The 17,480-nt window shown below is 41.1% G+C and overlaps 1 protein-coding gene across 1 annotated transcript in view; it reads left to right on the plus strand.

The window, feature by feature from the left end:
• Positions 1-15,370, plus strand: part of grin3bb (glutamate receptor, ionotropic, N-methyl-D-aspartate 3Bb) — a 57,255-nt gene extending 41,885 nt beyond the window's left edge. Inside the window, exons 3-9 of the mRNA XM_005732389.1 lie at positions 4,975-6,067; positions 7,463-7,608; positions 10,786-10,901; positions 12,877-13,028; positions 13,655-13,819; positions 13,917-13,984; positions 14,329-15,370. Coding sequence (XP_005732446.1) covers positions 4,975-6,067; positions 7,463-7,608; positions 10,786-10,901; positions 12,877-13,028; positions 13,655-13,819; positions 13,917-13,984; positions 14,329-15,130 — 2,542 coding nt within the window. The 3' untranslated portion in view covers positions 15,131-15,370. The remainder of the gene's footprint in view (positions 1-4,974; positions 6,068-7,462; positions 7,609-10,785; positions 10,902-12,876; positions 13,029-13,654; positions 13,820-13,916; positions 13,985-14,328) is intronic.
• Positions 15,371-17,480: the final 2,110 nt, after the last annotated feature.

Genomic DNA, 17,480 nt, shown 5'->3' on the forward strand with positions numbered 1-17,480 from the left:
ACCTATTCAGGTTGTAAATCATGTTTTTAAAAAGTAACTAAGTAACTAATTACTTTCGAAAATGGAGAATTAATCAGTAATTAGTTACAAATTAATTTTTTCAAGTAACATAGTAACCTTAGTAAAATCTCATCCTCTTCCTCCTCACATTAAGCTTCATCTCCTGAAATGAAGTCAGGGCTGCATACGAAAATGTGGATAAACAAGTTCATTTCTGACTCATATCGGACTCCTTTTGTTTAATCAAGAGTTTGATCAAGAGTAAATCAAGGTATACAGTGTTCATTTCTTTTGTTTCCATGTTGGGCGAGTGCTGACTATTGGTATATGTGTGCATGAGGGCAGGAATGCATGTTTGTGTCTGTGTGTGCCTGTTTGTCTATGTCTATGTGTCAGGTCGGGTTTTAGACTCCACGTCTCTGGGAACATCTCAGGCCCCCAGGTGCAGGGGCCTATCTCCCCCCACCACATTCCCTGCTGGTGGCTGATGCCTTTGGGTGCTCAGGTATGCACTGACTCACTCCTGGTGGCTGCTTGACGGGGCCTGGTGCACGTGGCTCGGTCGGGCTCCTTCCGGAGGGTGGGGGGCTCTCTAACCTCGGGCCTTTGGGCCCAGGGCTCTGCCCACTCTGGTGCAACTGGCTGCCGGCAGAGCCCGCGGACACGTCACCGCAGTCACCTGTAGCTTCTGCACCGGCTGGGTGACCCCCTGTATGGGGCTCTCCTCAGCTCTTTCCAGGAGGATGGTGCGGCTGCCCCTCCGGTAGTCCTCCTTGGGCCTCTAGATGTCTGGGGCCTGGATCTCCTCCATGCCTGCTTCATGTCCTGGGGGGGCAGGGCTATGGCTCCCCACACTCTCTATCACATACAGTAGGTGTCAAACTCTGGCCCACGGGCCAAATTTGGCCCGCAGCCTAACTACATACGAAGCCATACCAAATTATTATTAGAGCTGACCTACTGGTATTATACAGCTAATATATATATTGTTTAGTATTAAACTTTGCTTGTTCCATATTCAGTTTTTCAGAAAAACTTGTTTGAGTCCATAAGAAGAGATTCATTCTTAAATCTGGAGGAAGATTTGTTTTTCAATAAATATTAATGTTAGCCCGCGAACTTGTTCCAGTTTTTAATTTTGGCCCACTGTGTATTTGAGTTTGACATGCCTGCTCTATCAGATAGTTACATGGAGAAATCTTTTGAATACAAGCGTGCTCACGCACACAGGTGTACACACAGGTGTTCACAGACACACATTATAACTTCCTTGGCTCCTGCTTCAAAGCATACCGTGCGTTGTCGGTCTTGCGTGCTGCTCAGTAACATTCAATATTTATTATTTACTATTACTTATATTTGTCTTATCTAGGTTGTTGCTGTAGTCTCCATTGTTCTCTTTTTGCTTGTTTTCTTTCTTTTGTTTTCTTCCAGCAGGTGATTCAGTGGACTTCTTAATGTCTTTTCTCATTGTCCCTCTTCCCCTCTGTTTTTCTTTCCCCTCTGTTTTTCTTGAACTTCTGTAAGTCTACGTCTTTCCCTTTCCTATCCCTCAATCATGTGTTTGTCAAAACCTAAAAGCAAAAATAAATAAATAAATAAAAGAAAATTAATAATAATAATAATAATAATAATAATAATAATAATAATAATAATAAAGATCTAGTGGACCAATAATGATCCACTTGGAAAAATAATCCGTTGGGCATTTTATTTGGCCTTGAGACAATAATTCTGATTGCTACAGTGCTGAGCTGGACAGGCAAAAAAAAAAGTAAATCAAGGCAAATGCTTCTCATCCAGTATTGGCAGCTGAGGTAAACAGCCTTCCACAGATAGGAAGTCTGATGCATTTGAACTGGGAGGGGTAAGAAAAAAAACTCAGTTGACTGGAATCAATCACCCTCTTACAATGCTGTGATTGCAGCCATTTCTTAACTCTCTGTGAATGGTACTCATGGTCTTTGATCAGTGGTTGCTGATCAGTGGTTATGACATGTCATTCAGTGGGCTAGTTACAGTCATAACATAAATGTACTATTTATAAGGTTGGGCACACCTGTAGTCAGCCGAGACTGAAGAAGCCACTTGGATGATGATGAATCGTTTCTCCTGCTGAAAACACTACGTCCAGATGAACAACATCAACTTTTTGGGGATTTTCTTACCTGGATGATTGGGCACTTTTATGTTATTTTTTTCTTATTTAAAAGCTGAGCTTCATTAATGTTTGTTCAATCTTCTAATGGTGTCCTCCTGGATTCAAAGCCAGCAGAAGCAGCTCTGGGTTCAGTTGTCTGATCATTTCCCCATGTCTGCTGGAGTTTTATTCTAACATTGAACGTGAGATGGAGATGCTGTTTCTCCTCTGTCAGCATCATGAAGGCAGCTGTTTGTGGGGTCAAGAAGTGAATGATTAACTTTTATGTTAAACATCTGGACATGTTTAAAGATGTGTTTTCTGTTCAGATTAACTTTATCTGTTACTTCTTCACAGGACACAATAATATGAGATCTTCAGTCTTTCTTTAGATGTCCAAAGTTTAGATGCAGAATCTGATAAACTGGATTCCTCATATTTGACTGAGTCAGAGAAATCAGTTCTTTAAGTGAATCCTGCATTAAAACAGGTTAACATGTTAAACATATCATCAGTCTGCCTTAGTTTTCAGTTATAAACATGTGAACACAGATAATTTTACAGTTTATGACCACAAGAGTTGGTGTGCAAAAATGAAATGAATATTTTTTTTAAATTATAGAACAAAAAAAGTAAAAACAGACACTGACTCTACTATGAGAATATCAGTTCTTAAAAGGTGTGAAAGCGAAAATTTGTCAAATACCAAAACCAACAGTTGCACACGAGCTGCAGGAAACTCTGAAAGCTGCATCAAATACTGTGGTGTACATGAAACAGAGCTGCAAGTTTTAGAAGGATAAAAGGTTTAGCTGCTGCGCCGGGATTCCTCACAAAGGCAGATCAAACACATTCACAGTAAATTAAATTATACTCGACTGAGATAAAACCAGAGCAGACAGATTATCGGCTGCAGGAGAAGAAAAGGTAAAATGTGAAGTGAAACATTTAATGTTAGAATCATCAAACATGAGGATCTAAGAACACTTAAACTTTGTTCAGGTTGTTTAAGGTTAAAGACTTCAAGACTGCATATCTGCTCACATCTGTCACAGAGAGCTCTGTCAATGAAACTCCACATTAACTTAACCTTTTACAGCTTTCACAGAAAACTTAAATGCCCCAAAGACATGAGAATAAACACAGGACAATTTACAAATTAACCTGTTAGCAGTCGGACGTACCGCCCACGGTACATTGGATGGTTTAGGGGACTAATTGTAAATTTGTAGGACTGCTAAGGGGTTAAAAACCATCTCTGACACAAACATCACGTTATTGTCATGGTTCTGGGTCATTTTGGCCCAGCGGTTTAAGTTTCCTGTGCTTTTTGTCATTTTCTGCATTATGTTAAGGATTATTCTAGGTTTCCTACGTTATTCTGTTCAGTATTCCCCCTGTGTTGTTGCCTTCTGTTTCTCCACCTGGGTGTCTGCATTTATATGATTGTGTGAGTTCTTGTGCCATCATGTTTTCCCCAGCCTGTCATGCTCCTCATGTTCTCTCTCCCTCATCTCTGTGTATTTCCTGTTTTACTTTGATAGTCTCTGTCTGTGTCCATCATGTTGTGTTTGCTCTTCCCCTGTCTCATTATTATCACGATTCGTGTCAGCTGTGTTCCCTGTGTGCTCCTATGTTCCTTGTTAGTTTTCTGTGTATTTATGTCAGAGTCCCTCAGTCCCTCATGCTGTGTGTTTAATTATATGAAATATTCTCTGACTGGAAGAAATTTGTTTAACATTTAAACCTATTTTCTGCACATTCCAGCACATAAAATAAAATAGTTTTTTGTGTTTACACTCAGTCTTTCAAATAGATGCAAGTAAAACACAGCAGAAAATAAATCAAATCAAAGACTCAGCTGTCCTGTTGCTCTATTTTCACCTGTATAGCAGGAGAGGGGCAGGCGGAGGGAGGTTTGCCCTGGTGCAGATGTGTCGCAGCGGTCAGTGGAAGGATCTGGGAGTTTTTCTGTGAATTTCCCATTCTGTGGCAGCCTACTCTCGGTGCTTGCTCGGAAGTTTAGGGGGTTTTTTTCGCTGTAAAAAATAAGTTTTCTTCCCACACACTGAACAGCGGACGCTAATGTTTTTGTCACTTTTTACGGAATCGAACTCAAAGTAAGGTCAGTACTTCCACGCTTTAAACGCTGCACAGTCATACTCTCTCCCGCACACGTCATATTATCCATTGTTGATCTGCACACAGCTGTTGCCACGAACGTCGCACTCGCTTACGTCATTGTCATGAGACACTCTTGCAAAAAAGTCACGGTTTTGGTAACGCAGTAACGCACCGTGCTAACAGGAAAGTAACAGTAATCTAATTACTTTTCTGCAATAGTAATCCCTTACTTTACTCGTTACTTGAAAAAAGTAATCAGATTACAGTAACGCGTTACTGCCCGTCTCTGGTTAAGAGTCCTGCATTTCGGGTCCAATCTCCTGCCTACCATACAGCGATTCATGAGTTACATTATCTGTAGAACCAAAAAACTTCTTCATGATCGGTGGAAACATAGCGTCTGCGATCATATTGACCAATCAGAGCTGGAAACACATCAGGGTCATCTGTGTATTAAAAATTTTGTTTTTATGGTTAAAGTTAGACGGGGTCAAGCGTTGATCCCGGTGGGAAAGTAATTTTTTATTAAGAGACCATGTTTGAAAAGTATACATCATATTTATTTATTAGCCTATTGACTGATAATTTTGTTATCCATTTTCTTCTGCTCTCAGTTAAAAACTGATAATTCAGTAGACAGTGATCCAATAGCACTGCTCACAAGCCCTGCCCCCACTCACATGCAACCCGCTTTTTTTTTTCTCCTGCAGGTTTTTGTCAAACACATCTTTCTCTGGACTCACCGGTCCCGTCCGAGTCCACCAGAATTGGTCTGAGGTTATTACTCTGCAACGATTCCATATCTGGAGTCTGCGGCGGGACGCACTGGGTCAACCCACCTGGGTGACAGTAGGCAGCTGGGAGGATGGCTCGCTGCAGGTGGAGGACCAGCAAGTGTGGCAAGGACCCAAGCCTCACCACAGGATGGATGGGATGGGTGGGAGGACCAGGGGCCGGTGGAGAGCAGGGTTGCCGGTGGCAGGGAGTCGGGTCCGGGTGGTAACCCTGGTGGAACATCCCTTCGTGTTCACGCGGGACGTGGACGACGAGGGCAGCTGCCCGGCTGGTCAATTCTGCCTGGATGCTGCCGCTAACAGCTCAGAGACCCTGGAGAGATACTTCAGGGAAGTGGCAGTTGGGAACAGCAGCTCGCTGCCCAGAGACTACACCAAGTGCTGCTATGGCTATTGTATAGACCTGCTGGAGAAGCTGGCTGAGGACCTAGGCTTTGAGTTTGACCTTTACATCGTCGGAGACGGAAAGTATGGAGCTTGGAAGGGAGGGCGCTGGACCGGGCTGGTGGGAGATCTCCTGAATGGTCTGGCAGACATGGCCGTCACCTCATTTAGCATAAATTCTGCCCGTAGCCGGGTGATCGACTTCACTTCGCCCTTCTTCTCCACCAGCCTGGGCATCCTGGTGCGCAGTAAGGACACAGCAGCCCCCATCGGGGCCTTCATGTGGCCCCTGCACTGGTCCATGTGGGTGGGCATCTTCCTGGCACTGCACATCACTGCACTTTTCCTCACGCTCTACGAGTGGAAGAGTCCTTATGGGATGACACCTCATGGGCGCAACCGGGTGAGGGTATTCTCTTACTCATCGGCTCTCAACCTGTGCTACGCCATCCTGTTCGGGCGCACCGTCTCCTCTAAGACCCCAAAGTGCTGGACAGGCCGCTTCCTGATGAACTTGTGGGCCATCTTCTGTCTGCTGGTGCTGTCCAGCTACACCGCCAACCTTGCTGCCGTCATGGTGGGAGAGAAGACCTTTGAGGAGGTCTCAGGGATCCATGATGCCAAGGTGAGACCATAAGGTTAGATTATTTTGTCATGGTTCTGCTGTCAGTGTCAGGATCTTCAGCTGGTCTCCAATCACACGTAGAGCAAGGAGAGTGCAAACAGGACATCCTTAGGGACTAAAACATTTCTGAAGCATCCCTTTGGTTCAGCATATAGGGCTCATACTGGAGATTAGCATCCTGCATCATTATAATAATGTTGGTCAAGGACCAGTTAAATTTTCAGCCAAGTTGGGCAAGAACAACTTGAACCTTCAGTTATCATTAGCCAGGAAGTTAGCGAATGCTCTTAAAAACTATCACTAGCAAAATTTGGCTAACATGAAACCTAACTTGACAATATATTTATTATATTGTATGAATTAATTAAGAGAAGATAAACCTTTATTAGTCCCACACATAGGAAAATTTTTTTAAACTAAGAATAAAACTAAAATTAAAAAAACACTTGAAACACTTACCATTTATTGAAGAAATTTTTACAGTTTTATATAAACAAAGGGGTTTTTGACTTTTACCCCCAAATTGCAAAGCTATGACATCACATTGTAATTGGTCAGTTGCAATGGTGATCCTGGAACAACAATAATATGAAGATGCAGGAAAAACACTAACAGGGGATATCAGCTACACTGCATAAGATCTCACACAGAGGCCCAGGTCTTACTTGGAGCCAGGGGTTCACACAGCAGGCGACTAAACTCGACCATTTCTCACCTCTAACCATGCCCGGTCTCACACCATCAGTTTCACACTCACACACACAGAATTTACGGCCACACGGTGAGTTTGAAGTGAGACGACCACGAGTGTTTTTCCTGTGAAACATTTTTCAGTCTCATGATAAAGGCAATGTGGTGCTGCTGGTTCAGGCGAGGTCAGATCTGTGTTTGTGAACTCTCTGCAGACTCTTTTCACTCTGTGCTCTCCGTCCTGAAACAATTACAGATTAAATTTGCTCTGTGGATCACCTGCCTTGTCATAATTACACTTTTAATTCAGCGGCTGATTGAAGCATGAAGCACGCCTCTCAGTGTTTGCACAGCCGGCACTGCTGGGAGCTCAGGGAGCTTTAATTGGACGTCCATCTGTGTGTGATTAGCTTTTTATTTTAAATGTGAAGCCCTGCAGCTTTCTGGGTGCCGCCTATCCTCGTAGTGTATCAAGAGGCTGTGAAGGAAATTTCTGGATGTAATCTATAAAATAAAGCATGACTAAGAAGAAACATGAAACTGAATGTGAGCGTGAGTGCTACTGTGCAGCTTTGTGGGGTGTTTCAGGTCAAATGTGTTCACAGGTGTTTCATGTGTTTCAGCTGAATATGCAGCATCCGCTGTTTCCTCTGTTTGTGTGTCCTTCATTCTTGTCCTCTTCCTCCTCTTTGTTGGTGTGTGCAGCTGCATCATCCGTCACAGGGTTTTCGTTTTGGGACAGTGAGGGAAAGCAGTGCGGAGGATTACATGAAGAAGAGTTTTCCAGAAATGCATGAATACATGAGACGCTTCAACGAGCCGACCACACCTGAAGGAGTTGCCACCCTCAAGTAAGAGAGCAGCATTCAGCCGCAGGTTATGCTCTGATTCTCTTGGTTCTAACAGAGAAACCAGACTCAGTTCAGTTTTTCTAATTTTATTTATTTTATTTGTGTTTGTTATAAACACAAACAACTCCCTTTTAACTGGAAGAAATCTCTGACAGAATCAAGGAGGGGTTGAGAGGAGATGGAAGAGAGCAAGGGGAGACAGAAAGCGTAGAGGTGTAATGCAGAGAGTTGTATGAACTGAGAGTGATGAAAGTGAGTAAAGAAGAAACAGACATCCTGGTCAAAAATGACTCCAAGGTTCCTCAGAGTGTTACTGGAGGCCAGAGTAAGCATCTGGTTAGATACCATATTTCTAAGATTTTCAGGGCTGAGTACAATAGGCTCAGTTTTATCTGAATTAAGAAGCAGAAAATTAAAGGTCATCCAGGTCTTTATGTCTTTCAGACATTTCTGCAGTTTAACCAATTGGTGTGTGCTATCTGGCTGCATGGATAGATAAAGTTGTGTGTCATCTGCATAGCAGTGAAAATGTATGCTATGCCTTCTGATGATGCTGCCTAAGGGAAGCATGTATAATGTAAACAGAATTGGTCCTAGCACTGAACTCTGTGGAACTCCATAATTAACCTTAGTATGTGAAGAGGACTCTCTATTTACATGAACAAATGGCTATCTGTTCATATCGATCTATTCGATAGATATGATCCAAACCACTGCAGCAATTCATCAAGTAATTGAAATAATTGGATTAAAAAAATTCTGGACATGAATTCATTGCTTTGATGCTTCGTTTAATGCATGGCTCTGTAGCTCACCAATGTGTTAAAAAATGTAAACGCAAGTGTTTCACCCACATTTGTGACTGAAAAACAGAATTGAAATACAAATGTATTTAGAAGCAGCATATGAATATAAAGCCTGGCCCATGCAGCCCCCAGTTTTAAGCAGAAACACTGATAACACAACAGCAGCAGTGACTCTGGTACAGTTTGTTTCCATCCACTGCTGTTTGTTTTACACAGAGAAAAATCTGGAGTAAGTCTCCAGAAGTTGTATTAAAATATGCAGATGAACTGGTTAAATTATACATCTTAATGAAGGCTGATGGCACCATCCCTATTTTACATGGAAGCTGCAGCAGGAAATGCATCCAGTCCGGAGCTGAAGTGTGTGGGGGGTATGGGGTGTACTAGACCTTATGAATATCAAGGCTTTGGTTTTCAGATTAAGAGTGAAATAATATGAAATAATGTGTTAAAAAAAACTTCATTAATTAAAAAATATGAAAATAAAAACTTTTTTCACAATCTAATTAAAATGTACATGGGCCAGTACAACTCTTAGCCAATAATCTGAGGGACACTGAATTATTAATATCAATTAATGTATATACCATCGTAACATCTGTTTTCAGCAGCACAAAACCTTGCCTCCTATAAATGTCAGAAAACCTTCCAAGAACACAAAGTAAAGGTATTTTTTAGTTTAGATTGCATATATATCTTATTTTAAAATGGAAACCATTGAGCAGCTCAATTCTGACAGATTCTGAAAGGCAGACATCGTCTCTTTTTATGGAACATCCTCTGATGATTTATAAACGAACAGGATTTTCTTGTGTTTTTATTTAGGCTCAAAGTTTGATGTTTGAAGGCTCACAGTGACGTAAACTAATAACTCTCCCCAAATGCGTTACACCAAAAGTAAGAAGCCTTTTTTGTAAAATGTAATGGGTAGAAAGTACAGATATTTGTTTAAAATTTTAGGGAGTAAAAGTAAAAAGAAGTAAGAAAAAAACTACTTGAGTAAAGTACAGACACCTAAAACTTCTACTGAAGTTTAGTAACAAAGTATTTGTACTTTACAAGAAAATCTCCCACACCCCCACCACAGACACATCCTCCAACCACACACACCCATAACGACAAAGGTATGTGCCTTTTTTCACGTGACACTGTGCGCCACATTATTGTTTACATGAGATGAATTTCTACAATGGCGGATAAAGACAAAATACTGTTACTGTTAATCTGACTATCTGCAGTTTTTACACGCTTACAAATACACACGCAGTTACTGTTCCTCCATTTAGAAAGCCTGAGGCGTCATGGTGTAATTATTTTATGTGTAGTTGTTTTTTTCCTGTGTAATAATATTCAACATTGCTATCAATACATTTTTCAAAAAATGCCTCTCTGTGCAAAATGGGTTCAACTGTGGGATACTGTGATTTGGACAGGGAGGGGAAATTGTGGCAGAATCAGCTTGATGTTTTTTGTATCCCACTGTAACTTTACTGTATAAAGAGCTAACATCTCCAAAACGTCAGGAGTAGTTAGTCATTATAAGAAGTGTTTGTGAACTAAAAATCATGAATGTGGGATACTGTTTGTCCATGATTTGAACAACCCAGCACAAGCTCCCGACGCAGGGGAAACAAATTCTGTCGGGGAGACCTACTTTGGCACTTATGCAGGTGAAGCCAAAGGCAAGATGTGCCTCATCATATTTTCTAGTATTTGGCTTGGAAGGAAGTTGGTTTGGAAACATATTTGGCTATGTTTCATCTTCTGCTTTGCATTTGTGTGGGAGCCCCGTCAAAAACCAGTCCAAAATGCTAACAGTGTCCAAGCATTCTTCTTCTTTCTTTTATTTTCTCATACCGCACCCCTCCTGCAATGGCGCCCCCCACTTTGGGAACCTCTGCTCTAATGTTCTAATAGGATATTATGGTCAACAGTATCGAACGCTGCACTGAGGTCTAGCAGGACAAGCACAGAGATGAGTCACTGTCAGAGGCCATAAGAAGATCATTTGTAACCTTCACTAAAGCTGTTTCTGTAATGTGATGGTCTCTGAAACCTGACTGAAACCCTTTAAACAAGCCATTCCTCTGCAGATGATCTTTAAGCTGTTTGACAACTACTAAAAGGAAGGTTAAAGATCGGCTTATAAGTAGCTAAGAACGCTGGGTCAAGATACGATTTAATTACTGATACTGTGGTATGTAGGTGATTGATGAAGATAGGCCGATCATAATTAAAACTGAACATCCCAGCACAGTAGAGGCTCGGACTGGAAACACATCAGAAGAAAACAGGAAGACATGACGTGCATCATTGTCTGTGTGTGTGGTTTTGGAGTTTTCCGTAGTAACAGTGTGGCTCTGTGTTGAAGGACAGATCCTCCTCAGCTCGATGCCTTCATCATGGACAAAGCTCTGTTGGATTACGAAGTCTCCATCGATGCCGACTGCAAACTGGCAACAGTCGGGAAACCGTTTGCCATCGAAGGTAAGCAAGCAATACTGCGGGTGTTCCGTCTGTGTTTCGGTCAGGTCAAAGTGTACATTTGCTGTTTATGTTTAGGTGACTTCCTGTCAGTGTTTTCTTTTAATTGGACTAATCAGAGGAGAGGAGCAAAGTTGTGTGATAGTTTAGCAATTTAAAGATCAGCTGGTGAATCAGTCAAACAACCTTGACATACTGAGGGGTGTAAACATCATAGTTCAGAAGTTCAGAAAACAAGCCAGCACTATGAAGCTCGTCAGGTGACCTGAACCTTCAGATAACAAGAAACAGAAAAACTGATCTGAGTCTGAAGCCAAATTGTCGAGTCATTGTAGAGAAAGATGAATGCTTCACTGTTGGTGCTCTGACACAGCATCACTATTATCAAAATGGCGACTAACAGAAAAAAGGTGACATGAAATCGTTCCATCCCTGGAGTAAAGCTGATTTTACGTGATCCCTCAACACACACAATAAAAACAGTTTTAATAAATAATGGAAATAAAGAGTCCACAGCTGTTAGTTTCATCTGTTTCTCACTTTCATAGTTTCAGGTTTAGATTTACTGAGGGTCTGCACCAGTCCTGCGTCACTGTTCTTTATTTTAGCTGTTTGGACAAACTGAATCTGCAGATTTGACAAAAGGCACGGAAGATGGGTGGGTGTACGTGAGGGACCAAGCAGCCAAGGCATAGAGGACACAGGAAAAAATATATTCAAAATTGGTTTTCTTTATTTTAACCCTCAAAAAAATGTTTAAAAAAAATTCAAAAATATAATTAGAGGGCCCATAAAAGAGGTCAACTAAATATAACTCTATAAAATGTAATTTCCAGAACCTTAACAAAGTGGACACAACTTAACTCACAAACTGACCTCATTACAAGACACAAGAGGGTAGCTTTTATAGTGGTTTAGCCAAACCATTTACACACAATAGGAGGGAAACAAAAACACTAATACTAACTAAGCACAGAATAACATAAGTAAACCTAAAACATCCCTGTTTCTGTTAAGAACATTGTTGGTCCTGCTGAGCAGGCATCATGTTTTCAAAGTCTTTAGCCACACCTTTTGCCCAGACAGGAAACAGCTACTGCCCCACACCAGGTAACTCAAAGAAAGAAAAACATAATTAATATAACAGAAAACATTTTTAGAAAAACCACACAATGCTATTATGTGCATGCTTTGTAATATCAGTGTTATGTTTAGGTAAAATGATTAATGAATCATATTAGTGAAGTAGCTGCAAACCAAATAAATAAAGTAAACGAATGGAATTGTTTTACCCATATGTGGCTGATGCCATCACAGTGTAGGACCAGATTTAGATGGAGAAGAAGACCAATGTAGAGGCAGGCCTACAAACCAAAGCTGACAGGAAATTATGTAGATCAGCACAGTGACTCGTCTCTATGAGGTCAAACATTGGGTTGAAACGTGAATAAAGTTTAAATTTGAATATGAGCAGTAAAAGTTTCCCGCTCTGACCTTCAGATGAACCATAATTAAGATTTTCTTTTAGTTTAATTAGACTTCGCGTCATCCTCCAGAATAATTACTGCTTAGACCTCTTAATTAACAGGTCCGTGGTTTTCTCTCCTGATTTATTCGACTTCCTGTTCTTGGCTCAGACATCCGTCTGCTCACGCCACACAAACAGACATGAACAATGCCTGATGTTGCTGTTTGTATTGTTCACCTTTCTGATGTTTTTTCTTCCTCTCAGAGCCTCTGAGGTTCAGCTTTCTGTAATATGAGCCTGATCGCCTGTTATTGATTGTTGTTGACAGTTTCTTTGTTTGTTGTTTGTGTGTCGTGTTTTTGTTTTGTTTTTTCTTTTATGCTCAATAACATCTGTCTGCTCAAATGTCTGATTTCTCTCTGCAGTTCCTGGACAGATAGAGCAACAAATTATGTTTATGCCGTTTATGCCGTTTGTTGTTTTTATTGTTCACTGTTTATTTGTTTCCAGGTTACGGTATCGGCCTCCCTCAGAATTCTCCTCTGACATCCAATGTCTCCGAGTTCATCAGCAGGTACAAATCCGATGGTTACATGGACCTGCTGCACGACAAGTGGTACAAAGTGGTTCCGTGTGGGAACCGTGTGTTCGCCGTTACTGAGGTCAGTGTGACAGCAGCACACCTGTGTGGCCGTGGCCACCTGTTCCTTCCTGTTGCTGGTGTAGAGCTGCTCAGAGATCAAACCTGAGATGTTTTCATGAAATGTATTTTATTTCAACCTTCTCAAAGCCAACAGAACAACATGAGGAGGCGTCTGGACACTTCAGATCTGGACTGGATATATTTTTTGACTGTGCTCAGGTGGGCAGATGCTGTCCCCTGCTGGTCACTCTGAGACACAGCTATCAAACCTCATAAAGGCAGATTAAAAAACATAACACAAACTGCAGTCGGCAACAGGAAACCAGTTAGCAACACAGCAAGAAACCAGCTGCTGACACACTGCAGGCACAGAGGACAGGGCAAATACATCTTCCTGCTCTTAGATCAGTTACATCTGTGCGTCCATTTAAAAACAGACTCAAAATCTCTTTGTTTGCACAGGCCTGCACTCATCAGGTGTTTTTTTGTTTTGGTTTATTTTAGTTTTATATTTTGCTCTTTTCAATGCCTTTACAATTTTAAACATGCACAGGTTCTTATGTTTTTATCTTCTGCGTTAAGCATGTTCCATTTGGAACTAATGAAATGTGGTAAATAAGTAATCGCCACTCCCTTCTCTCTCAGACTCTTCAGATGGGCATCAGCCACTTTTCCGGACTCTTCGTGTTGCTGTGCGTCGGCGTGAGCGGCGCTTTGCTGACTCTGGCAGGCGAACATGGTTTTTACCGACTCGTTCTGCCACACATCCGCCGCCGTCAGAACCTAAAGTACTGGCTGCACACCTCACAGGTAAGTCAGAGAAGGATGATCTCAGCTGAGTGCTTTTATATAATTCATTCATGTTTGTGAAAAACTAAATGAGAAAACTAAACGCTCTGTGTGACAGAAAATCCACCGAGCTCTGAACATGACGTACGAGGACGTGAAGAGGCAGCGAGCTGAGAAAGAGAAGAGGTCAGTCTCACCATCTGAGCTCAGAGTGTTTAGGTTAACTCTGATGGGAGTTGCAAGATGTCAACAGAGAACAGCACAATCTTAGGCTTCAATCTCCAGTTATTCTTTCAGTTATGAAGCTGATTTTATAATCCATGAATGAGAAATACGATAAATATAAACTTTCATGAGCAAAAACGCTGTTGAAAAAGTCTTGGTTTTAAATTAGAAACACATGACCTTATAATGTTTTTTTCAGTTCTTCAAGCTAAACGTCTCCTTTGGAGTTTAGAGATTTCTTATCCACATATTTCTCACTGACTTATGTGCATTATTCTGAGCCTAAGGTCTTTGTCTGTGTTCAGCTGTAACCTGCACAAGTCTCAGCCCCCTCCGGCCCCTCCCGCTCCGGGAGCTTCAGCCAAATGGAACAACGAGACGAGCAAGGACGCCGATGCCGCAGCTACCGCCGCTGCTGCCAAAGATGCCAGAGACTTCAAAAGAGTCCACTTCAACCTGGAGACGCTGAACACCCGCCGTCTGCTTGCTCGTCTTGCAGTCTCTGAAGCCAAGGGAGGCAGCGCCATGGCTGAGAGGGAGGGTCCAGCCAAGCCGAAGGCGGGGCCAAACAGCAGGCTGTGTGAGAATGGAGGACCGGCGGCTTCGTTCACCAACCGACTGCTCACGCTCCCCTCCTCATCCTCCTCTGCAAGACCCAATGCTTCAGCTCCACCCCCCACAGCCGCGGCGCTTTCTCCGCCTGCTACTTCCACCCCTGCCCCCGTTACCATAGCCCCGCCTGCCTCAGATGCCCCACCCCGTGTTGCTGTGGCTCCGCCCCGGCCTGGCGAGCTGGAGGAGCTGGAGGAGGAGATCGAACAGATGAGGGAGAAGTTACGGACAGCTCTGGCAAGGAGAGCTGAGATTCAGACGACTCTAACCAAACCCACTGTCACAGTGACAAGCGCCCCATCATCCGTTACCACGACAACCATTATGGCGACCCCAACAACGACAGGAGCCACGCCCATTCCCATACCCACCATTACCCCAGTAACAACCCTTCCTTCCAACATGAAATGCGTAACGACCATGACCGACCCGCCTCACAAAGTCCTATCTAAAGTCCGGCCCCTCCATAGCAGCCTGGCCAGTCAGAGGAGGTGATGTTCTCTGGAAAGGTCACGACACGGCGGCCATTCTAATCAGCAGTGAGGAAAAAAAATGTTCCTTTTATTTTGTTTAACTTTCTCAAGTTCTCAAAGAAGTTGATTGGACAGAAAACATCAAAGAGCCCTGAAGCTAATCAGATGATTGGTTACCTAATCAATATTTTTAGGCTGGATGAAATTATTGAACCCTTTAGAGTACAAACACTTTATATTTCCAGCTAAAATTAGAAATCCTGTGAAAACATTAAAGAAAAAATGAAATTGTTTCAATTACTTTATAAAATAAAAAATTACTGTTGAGAAAATATGCTAATTTAAATCCATAAATCTTAAAATGAAAGTCGGAAGATCAGGTAACATGCCCCAAACCCAAACCTTTATTATTTTACACATTTCAAAGTTTGAATAATCACTCAAAGACCAGTTATTTTATACACGAAATTTATTATTTTGTAATATTACTAATATTAGTAATTAGTATTGAATCAGTATTACTGTGAGTACAGTTTGTTTTTCAGGGTTTTTTACTCCTAAACGTCAAAGACAATCTATTTAAAATATTTTAATATGATATATTTATCACTTTAAAAGTGATGTTTTTTTGTCAATTAAGTGCTCAATAAAAAAAAAATATTTTAATGTTTTTCAGTCACAAGTACAGCTTGTGAAGTCTAAAGTCTGTCAGATAAATCATGTAAACTGAGGAAGAGAAGAAGACCAGGACGTGAGCCTGAGGTACACCGAATTTAATGAGTTCTTAGTTTGAGCCAAATACAGAATAATGTAGCAGTTGTATTATAGAAGTGCATATTCCTAAAGAATCCAGAGACTTATTTTTGCATATTTTTACATATTTAGTAACAAAACAAATAAGTTTGTATATAATTAAAATAGCTGCAGTGAATCTAAAGATTTTATTCTTTATTTTTATATAAAATCAGAGTCTGATGTTCAGTTTCCACCTCTGACTGGTTAAAACGGCCGCCGTGACAGAGACTGAAGAGCATTTCGGGAACTTTCTAAAACTCTGGTGGTGCACAAAAAGCATGTCCACTCTTTAAAAAGAAATTACAAGAAGTACACATACCACCAGACACAACATGAACAATAAAGCTGTTTCCTGTTGGGAACAGAAACGGTGGTGTTCATGCAATAACATCGTTAGTTCTTCACATAGACGTAACTCCTCTTCATGTAACATGAACATGGTTAGTGTAAGCAGTATGCCGAAGGTTTTTATTAGAGTCACTTCACTACAGACATGAAACCTTAAATGTTCCCACAGAGCCTGAACCCATCCCCGAATGTGACTTTAACCCCACCAATAAGTTAAACTGTAGAAATGTCTTAAAGACATAAACACCTGGATGACCTCTATTTTTCTGCTTCTAAACTTCTAAAAACTGAGGTTATTGTACTTGGCCCTGAAAATCTTAGAAATATGGTATCTAATCAGATACCTACTCTGGATGGCATTACCTTGGCCTCCAGTAACACTGTGAGTAATCGCGGAGTCATTTTTGACCAGGATATGTCCTTCAGCATCTACATTAAACAAATATTTATCTTTCTTCAAACATGTTTCTTAGAAACACTGAACTGCATCACTTTTCAAACTAAAGATGAAGAAATGTTCAGATTCTCCAGAAAACATGAAAACTTTTGTTAAACCTTCAAATGGTCTGAAAAGTTGAGGATGTTTTCACTCTGTTTGGTACATTTACAGGTTTCTCATAAAAAAGAAAGAAAAAAAATTGGTTTGTATTTTATTCATTCATTCAGTTTGTTTTTCATCAGTTAAACTTAAATCTGAGAGATGAGCCTGAGTTTTAACTTTCAGATATTTTACTGAGTTAAATCCATTATTCATCCTGTTATTCTTCCTAAGTGTTTTTATGATAATTAATAAAATCGACTTTCTAATGAAGTCTGTGACGTTGTATTTTACTGGTTGATCTGATTTAACCGAGGAATCGGCTGGAGTTATTAAAAGCTTAAACCTCAGTGTCAGTCTAAAATTTGTTAAACCCTCTGTTTTATTCACAGCTAACAAGCTAGGTGTAGAATGATCGATCAGTGATTTGTTATAACCAGTGTTGGTCAAGTTACTTGAAAAAAGTAATCAGTAACTAATTACTGATTACTTCCCCAAAAAAGTAATCCCGTTACTTTACTGCTTACTTATTTTCAAAGGTAATTAATTACTTAGTTACTTAGTTACTTTTTAAAAACATGATTTACAACCTGAATAGGTGATAAAGCGATAGATCTTTCAGCCCAATTCTACTTTTTCTGCATAATCCATCATACAAAATGTAATCAAATGGAAAAGTCTCTTTTTTTTT

This window comes from Pundamilia nyererei, unplaced genomic scaffold (assembly GCF_000239375.1).
Source record: "Pundamilia nyererei isolate P.nyererei 1_Seehausen unplaced genomic scaffold, PunNye1.0 scaffold00046, whole genome shotgun sequence".
Lineage (NCBI taxonomy): Eukaryota > Metazoa > Chordata > Actinopteri > Cichliformes > Cichlidae > Pundamilia > Pundamilia nyererei.